Genomic DNA, 9,061 nt, shown 5'->3' with positions numbered 1-9,061 from the left:
GGAATTGTTTTATTGGGGAAATCTGCTGTGGGATACAAAGCAGAACTGCGAGATATACCCTTAATTTCACTGTAGATAATGCTGCAGATTATGCCATGGTTTGCAGTCATAGATCAGCCCTTAAAGGGGTACTCCCCTAGAAAACTTTTTTTTTTAATCAACTGGTGCCAGAAAGTTAACCCCTTAATGACGCAGGATATTTTCAGTTTTTGCATTTTCATTTTTTCCTCATCACCTTCTAAAAATCATAACGCTTTCAATTTTGCACCTAAAAATCCATATTATGGCTTATTTTTTGCGCCACCAATTCTACTTTGTAATGACGTCAGTCATTTTACCCAAAAATCTACAGCGAAACAGAAAAAAAAATCATTGTGCGACAAAACTGAAGAAAAAATGCCATTTTGTAACTTTTGGGGGCTTCCGTTTCTACGCAGTACATTTTCCGGTACAAATTCCACCTTCTCTTTATTCTGTAGGTCCATACGGTTAAAATGATACCCTACTTATATAGGTTTGATTTTGTCGGACTTCTGGAAAAATCATAACTACATGCAGGAAAATGTATAAGTTTAAAAATGTCTTCTTCTGACCCCTATAACTTTTTTATTTTTTCCGCATATGGGGAAGTATGAGGGCTCATTTATTGCACAGTCATCTGACGTTTTTATTGGTACCATTTTTGTTTTGATCAGAATTTTTGATTGCTTTTTATTCACTTTTTTAAGCTCTAAATCATCGATTTCATTTTTCAAAGAGTGGAGGGATTACTATATTTGCCCGCAATTTTTGAAACTAATTGCGCTTGATTGATAAATTTAGCGCATCTGCGCATAATTTAGAATTTGGCAAAAGGGGTAATCTGCTTCTAACATACACAAATAATGATACATGTCCCCCAAAGTTCCTAGCACAGTGAGTAGACAAGAATAAAACTCTACAAGGGGTGCAGCCTTCAGAAGAGGCCTTCATAATGTGCAGGTCTCAGCAGTTGGTCCACCAATAATCAGAAAGCAATGGCATTCCCTACCTTCTTGTAGTCTTACAACACTTTAACTTGGCTGGTGGCTTCTATAATATACAGTGACCCCTCGACCTACGATGGCCCCGACATACGATAATTTCAACATGCGATGGCCTCTCAGAGGCCATCGCATGTTGAAGGCAGCATCAACATACGATGCTTTTGTATGTCTGGGCCATCACATAAACGGCTATCCGGCAGCGCTGACTGCTTCAGCTGCCACCGGATAGCCGTTTACGGTGCCCCGTGAGCTCTGGTGATGGTCACTCACCTGTCCTCGGGGCTCCGGTGCGTCCTCTTCGGGATCCCCTGCATCGTCAGCGCTCTCCTTCATCGTCATCACGTCGCTGCGCACACCGTCCCGTCATTCAATAGTAGCGGCGTGTGTAGCGACGTGATGGCGGTGTGTGGTGTGTAGCGACGTGAGAGCGCGGATGCCGGGGAAGCAGAGGCCTTGCCGGAGTGTCGGGGACACCTCGGGGACGCAGTGACAGCGATGGAGGGCGACATCCTGGGCAGCGGTGACGGTCCGGAGCGGTGGGGACAGGTGAGTACAACTTCCTCTAACAGTGGTCTACAACCTGCAGACCTCCAGATGTTGCAAAACTACAACATCCAGCATGCCCGGACAGCCAATGGCTGTCCGGGCATGCTGGGTGTTGTAGTTTTGCAACATCTGGAGGTCCGCAGGTTGTAGACCACTATCCTATACTTTACATTGCACGGATCCCTCAACATGCGATGGTTTCAACAAACGATGGTCCGTTTGGAATGGATTACCATAGTATATTGAGGGATCACTGTATTTTTATATATTACACACACACATGATTATAAATATATATATATATATGGACAGATCTGTAAATCTTTATCAGTCCCATGCAGACAAAATAGATTATTAAAATATGTATGGACTGTCAAATATCTACATTCATAATCTTTATTCATGACACCACGGGTCACATAAAAATAAATCCATTTTCTGTCTGTATTGATATACTACTGCCATAACCTACTAGGTGCTAGTAAACCAAATTTAGATTTGCCATTAAGTTTTATGGTGAATTAAAGGGGGTACTCCAGTGCCCCAGTGTTCTGAAGATTTTGTTCAGAACACTTGGAGCAGGTGGCCATAATCATGACATCATGGCCACACCCTCCATTCATATCTATGGGAGGGGACATGTCGGCATCACGCCCCCTCCCATAGACATGTATGAAGGGAGAGTGACATAACAAGGGGCATGGCTGTGACATCACGGCCACTGCAGCCGTAACCCACCGTTTGTTTAGAATGCTGGGTGCTGCAGGAGATCGTGGGGGGACCCAGCGTCAGGACCCCCGTGACGTGGCAGTGGAGTACCCCTTTAAGTTTAGTTCACAAGAACCAAGGAAGATCCAGGTAGAAACCTTGATACTGAAGCTTGGTTTTCTTCCTTTCTTCCTTCTTAAAATGTTTCTGCATTTGTATCCAACTGTAACTAATGCTGTTGTACAGCAAACAATTTTATGTGTTCAAAATATACAAGTGAGACAATAATGTGATTACATCATATTGTATTTTATTTAATCCTCCAGTAATTTTGTCTTTACAATACATTCTTCTCCAAGTATTAAATACAATCCAAATAGAACAAACATTTAAACAGTTCCTTTCCAACTGACTTACACACAGCTTTGAGAGCATAAGAAAATAGGTCACTTTGTTATATAACACATACAAAAATACACAGTTTACTGTTATACACAGGACCTAAAAGGACAGATTTGTTAGCAAAGCCCTTTAGTTGAAATGATATGTTTATTTTGTAGTCACACACGCTTCATGGAAGCATTAGATTACAAAATGTCAAGACATAACAATGCATTTCAGCTAAACACACGGCTACAACTCTTATTTCAAGAGCTCAGTCTATTGGTCAGTATTGCAGTCAACAGTGGATGCACAATAAAGGCCGCGTTCACATGGCACAATTTCTGCACTGAATTCTGCATGAAAATTCTGCATAAATTTATAGCCAATACACTGTCCAATGGAATTTCTGCAGCAGAAATTCTGCTATATGAATGGAAGAGAATTGGCTATAAATTCAGGCAGAATGTTCATGCAGTATTCCGTGCAGAAATTCTTCCGTGTACCCAGCCTAAGGCTATGTTCACACAGCAGAATTTCTGCACAGAATTCTGCATGAAAATTCAGCAGTAAATTGCGCAGAAGTTAATTGTGCATTCACTTCAATAGAATTCCTGCAGAAGAAATTCTGCAATGTGGAACAGCGGAATCCCATTGAAGTGTAGTGGTTATAAATTCATGCCGAATTTTCATGCGGAAACATAAGGCTAGGTTTCCACACAGGTTTTTTTTCTGGCTTTTTTTTTTTAACTGCAGTTTTTGAGCCTAAGTCAGAAGTGGATCCAATAGAAAGGAGAAGTGTAAGTCCTTCCTTTATATTTCCCAGTCCTTTTGAATGTGCCCTGGTGGGGACTCAATGGCTTCTCTACCACATAAGAAAATACCAGTACTATAAATATTAGATGGCAGGTGGGGTCCATGTTACATTGGGGTCCATGAACTTTAAGTTAAGGTTTTGCAGGAGTGTCTGATATTAACCCCAATATTCCCATATCATATACCGAGGAAGCAGAGATATGAGGAGTTATTTGATGGGATCTCATGCTGTATAGCTGTTGCTCACAGATATTTTTTTTTATTATTATCAAAATAGGGACATTCCAAAAAAAATATTTTAAATAAATTCTAAGCTGAATTTTTATATTAGCATCTCTAAGTATGAGGACTATACTACTCATACCTCAGCTAATAGCACCTCTATGTCACTAGGCCTTGCTGCAGTTTACACGGTCAGAAAAACACTCAAACCTCCACTGATCATAAAGTGATAGCCTATCAATGTGTCTTCACTTTATAAGATTGGAAAACCCCTTTAAGGCAAGTTGTGCTGGAAACAGTTATGTGACAGGTGTTAAAAAGAAGATAGGCCCAGATTTATCAAAGAATGTCTACGTTAGAGCTATTTTCACATGTTTATTTTAGTGGTGGGTTTGACTAGCGTTCATCTTATTTATCAAGAAGGTGCCGCAGGATGATGAATTTTGCGCAGCTCTGCTGTGGGTGGGAAAAGCTCTACCACATACACTTTTTCTAGACACTTGTGAGGGAGGGAAGTAGACACTTTCCCGGGTCCTGAATTTGGCAGGTTAGGTGTTTTTACTTACTTTCACACAGCTGCCGGGACATTTTTACTTGCATTTTAGATGCTACAATCAAATTTGATTGTGGTGTCTAAGGGGTTAAAGCCGGGCATCACCGTGATCGGTGATGTCTGGCATTAGAGATGGGTCATGGTGGCAGATAGCCACCAGGACCACCCAGCTATGACCTGCGCTCAGCTCCTGAGCCCGTGTCATAGAAGGGGAGTGGGATGCTGTCGTCTACAAGGGGTTAAAGGTTGAATTGTGGAAGGTAGAAATTATTCTCACGCCTACTGGTAGGTGGTGTAGATTTGCACCTATAAAAGTACCTATGCGCACAAAATAGCGACTTTTGACAAAAGTCGCAAATGATAAATGTGACCACTGCATGGTCAAAAAGAAAAAGTTCTACGGGTAGGAAAAAAGAGTAAAACTGTCTATATCAAAAGACGCATAAAAGTCTCAAAATTTGCTGCTTGCGCCTGAACTGCGCCAAAACATAGACAAAAAAAATGGTCTAAAAGAAATGATAAATCTCCCCCATAAACCATAATTCCTCTAGAAATATATATGGTTGTTTTATCCATGTTATTTTAATAGGTAGTGAGCAATAACTAGCTGCTAGACACCAGTGGAAATCCTGGTTTCCACTGACCACAGAGATTAGACACCACGGGCATTAGATTAACCTGTTACGGATGAAGGGCGTACAGGTATGCCCTTGTGTCCTGGTACTTAAGCGAGCTGCGCTCGTTTTGGAGCAGTGAGTGTTGGCTACTATCAGTAGTCTCACACTCACTGCTCATGCTGGGCAATAGCTTTTTTCATTTCTAAAAGGGCTTTTAAAAATATGAAAGATGGAATCTGATTTGTTGCTATGTGCAACTGCTCTACTTTTCCTCTGCGCAAGTTTAGATAAATCTCCCCCTTTGACTTTAAAATGTAATACTGACCAATGAGGTAATTCTACAAGTACAGATGCTTCCTCCAAATGTGTAACAACTAAATCCAACAATCAGCACTATGGTTGTGGTCCAGACGGATGTTCGGTTGCTGCTTCCTCTTTGCACTGTTGGATTCTGCTTCATCACCACTTTGGTTCCTGTGTGTTTTTTCCTTGTCTGCTGCGCTCTTGCTGTTCAGAGTAGTGTTGGGCGCAAACGCCTACCCTTCTGTCAGTACCAAGGGTCTGTGCGATGCTGCAGATTATATCTTTGGAGTTTTATTTGGTCTCTGATCTGGTTAATCAGAACCTGTGAAAGGAGAATCCCAACCAGCTTTTGTAAAAGAAAGAAAAAAACAAACAAACAAGAATGAATACAAATATTTCCAGTTCAATCTTCAATTAGGCACAGTAACAGCCTAACAGCACAGTAACAGTAACAAAGCATGTTTAAAGTGTACCTTTCATATCCCACAAAAAAAAATTATGTTACTCAGTACCTAATCTTGATCATGTAAATTTTTCCTTGTCTAGCACCTGTATTTTTCCCACAAATACCCTATTTCAGTTGCTCACTTGATATGTCATTCTCATTTGGGAGGGTGTGTGTCCCTCTCTTTCCCTCACTATACATGACTTACCTTCCTCCCTCATTCTTGGTTTCTTCAGGCTGCTTTGTAACCCCTTTCTGTCTTCAGTGCCTAGAGCTGTTGCAAAACTACAACTCTCAGCATACAAGAACAGACAAATGCTTCCCCGGGATGCTGGGAGTTGTAGTTTTGCAACAGCATAAGGCAACACTGCTCTAACACAGAGTTTACAAACATCATTCCTCCAGCTGTTTGTAAATTCTGTGTTAGAGCAATGCTACCTTCAGATGTTGCACAACTACAACTCCCAGCATGCCCAGACAGCCAAGAGCATGTTGGGAGTTGTAGTTTTACAACAGCGGGAGGCACCCAGTTGGGAAACAATGCTCTATGTGGCCCAGGCTTCCTCTCTCCCCTGCTATTGTGGCTCCAGGTTTGGCCGATGCTCAGTGGCACTGCTCCAACCACAAACATCCCCCTACCCCACCCCCCCCTCGGTCCCCGCACTCCGACACATGTCTGCTGTCAAGAGCTGCTCCACTGCACTCCATGGGACCGGGACATTCTGTTTACTCAGCCAATGCTTCTCTATGGTGCCGGTCCCTCTAGGGATGGGGTGAGTGCGTGAGTCTGCCGGCAAGCTCTTCCGTGCAGATCACAGTATGCAGGCTTCCTGTGCTCACACAGGCAGGGTGTGTCCCCACCTACACAACACGCAGTGCAGTGGCTATCTCCTATACTGGATACGTCGCGCTTTAGGCCAGTATTCAGTACTCTATTTCCCAGCACCCCTCCATCTTTCTTTTGTCTTACATATATATTCATTTTTTTTAAATATATTTTTAATATGCCCATATGAAGTTATTCTGTACGCATGGTTTTATTTATTTTGTGTAATAAAATATTTTTAACTACCACTCTCAGTGTATTTCACCTGTCATTTTATTTCAATTCATATACTATATTGGGTTCATCTCTCAGTCAGGTGTGTTTTCTCACACACCTTTTGGTGTCATATGTTATTCGCTTCTTGTGAACCCCTTTGATTATCTGATTATATAATTTTGAGCTTGGAAATAGGAAAGTTTTTTCGTTGTGTCCAGTATTCAGTATGTTGCAAAATACAGGGTCGTCTGTCCGCTTAAAGATAGATGACCCCCCAGTGGCAGCTATTTTTATCTTTTAGTAAAATTTTATGGACACAGGGCAATGGCAGCAGTCTGGCTATGTGCTGCCTGGGCTGGACATGTTCTGTGGTCACAGATGAGGAACAGGCAACTCCAGCTAAGTAACAGTTACTATAGCTTCATCCTTCTGATAACTTCGTTGTGCCCCATCCTGTTCCACCTCCCACCCCATGGTCTTTTTTCTCCTTCAATTCATATTTTCCATTGCAGTACAAACTGTACATAAATAGTTGATTTCTCAGACAGTTCAATTCTCCATGCAAACCCATTCCTCTTTTTTACTCCTGAAGTCAGGATTTTATTTTTAGATGTCTTTTCAAGAGGCTTTTAAAAATCTGGTTTTGTGAAATTAACTCTTCAGTGTGGTGACAAGGTGATTTTGGTTTGCTCTTTTTGATCCCCCTTTCTCATTCCAGCGGCATACCGCTTATAGTGGCACAACTGCTGTGAGGCTTTTATTTATGTATGGGCTATCCTGACACATGATGGTTCCTGTGGTCTTTCCAGAAAAGATGCTAAACTTTGACAGATTTGAGACACTATTGTAGTCAGCAGCAGAAATCACTACTCCCAACATGCCGGGCACCATACCTGTGCAGACCTGTGTGGAGAAAAAAATACTGGGCTGTTTGTGGAGCTGTTGTTAGCTGTATAGAAGGAATAAAGCTGGAGTTTGGTAACTTGGTGAAGTGTGAGGATGAAGAGGAGGGCTATTGGGCCTCATAAATTCTATTTACCTCCCGTTCCCATTTTCTTCATTTCAGGAGAGCAGGACCAGAGTTGGGCTGTTAACCAGAAGTACACACACAGGTTCATCTTTTCACAGCACAGCACTTACTCTTCACTGATATTCCATAATATAGTGTTGGGGAAAGTGTACTGCACTAAACAAGCTGGTGCTTTGCTGGGGATGATTTACAGCACAATACTATAGATTAAAGAGTACTTTTAATCAAAACACTTTTGATATGTTGTACATTAAACTATTCTAAGTAACTTTTTAAATGCATGTCTTTAACAAATATCTTTATTTCTATGTTTTTAAACAACTTGACCACTAGGGGTCTCCCTACATGCACTGGCCACAAGTCTTTTATGATTTCAGACTCATGCTGGCCTGACATGAGTTCGAAGTCTCATACTGCAGCCGGGACACGTGACAAGCACAGCGCAGCTCCCTGCCTGTCAGCGCTTTGCTCGCAGCACAGCAAGGCGCGCTCCTGACTTGCCCGGCCTGCTGTGTCATCAGGCTCTGCCCCCTTAGAAGGAGCCAACGTGTGCAGGCCAAAAGTCAGTGCAGCGCTGCTCTGAACTTAGCAAGGATCTGCTCTGCAAGTTGTAAGGATCGGTTCTGCCTTCCCCTACTCTGATTGAGGTCTTCCACATAAAATCCATAGAAAAGTAAGTTTTTTTTTAATTCACAGGGCATTATATATCCCTCTCCGTGCATATATATATATATATATATATATATATATATATATATATATATATATATATATATATGTAGCCACATAGAGGAAGAAGGGTGGAAGTGGGCCCAGGTAGGCTTCAGTGGATGTAGTGCCTGCCGGGCCATGCCACCTTCCTCCCTCACAGAAGGACGAAGATGTGAGCAGCCATGGAGATAAAAATAGGTACGAAAAGGGGGTTTTGTAAAAAATAAAGGCAGGGTTGGTGTCAGGAAGAGTCAGGGACAGATAGGGGGAATATTAGGGACAGTTAAGTTCATGATAGGTACTCTAAGATAAAATAATAACATTTGCTCATATTACAATTATAACAGCAGAATATATATAAGTACAAGGTTATATATATATACACACATGTGTGTGTTGTATATATATATATATATATATATATATATATATGTGTGTGTGGGTGTAATATACTGTTACCTGTGGGATAGCCAGACCAAGTGCAACCCCTCCAAGCAAAAAAAGGTTACTATGCAACCAGTTGACCAGTTTGTCAATGCATCCATTGGTGTGTATAAATTCTCCTGCTTCTAAGTAGTTGAGCGTCTGCATACCATACCCACACATGGTATTCACGACAGCCTGCAAGAGAATAAAGTACTTACATGCTTCTCCTGATATCT

General features: G+C 41.7%; 1 protein-coding gene across 1 annotated transcript in view; it reads right to left on the bottom strand.

Annotated features, from left to right (window-relative positions):
* Nucleotides 1-2,567: 2,567 nt before the first annotated feature.
* TSPAN33 (tetraspanin 33) overlaps nt 2,568-9,061 on the bottom strand; it is a 71,876-nt gene continuing 65,382 nt past the window's right edge. Inside the window, exons 7-8 of the mRNA XM_056573128.1 lie at nt 8,859-9,020; nt 2,568-5,517 (exon numbers count right to left, since the gene is read on the bottom strand). Of these exons, the coding sequence (XP_056429103.1) occupies nt 5,416-5,517; nt 8,859-9,020 (264 nt within the window). The 3' untranslated portion in view covers nt 2,568-5,415. The remainder of the gene's footprint in view (nt 5,518-8,858; nt 9,021-9,061) is intronic.

This window comes from Hyla sarda, chromosome 4, assembly GCF_029499605.1.
Source record: "Hyla sarda isolate aHylSar1 chromosome 4, aHylSar1.hap1, whole genome shotgun sequence".
Taxonomy (NCBI): domain Eukaryota; kingdom Metazoa; phylum Chordata; class Amphibia; order Anura; family Hylidae; genus Hyla; species Hyla sarda.
Note: the sequence above shows the minus strand (reverse complement) of the source record. Positions and strands in the feature narration are given on the sequence as shown.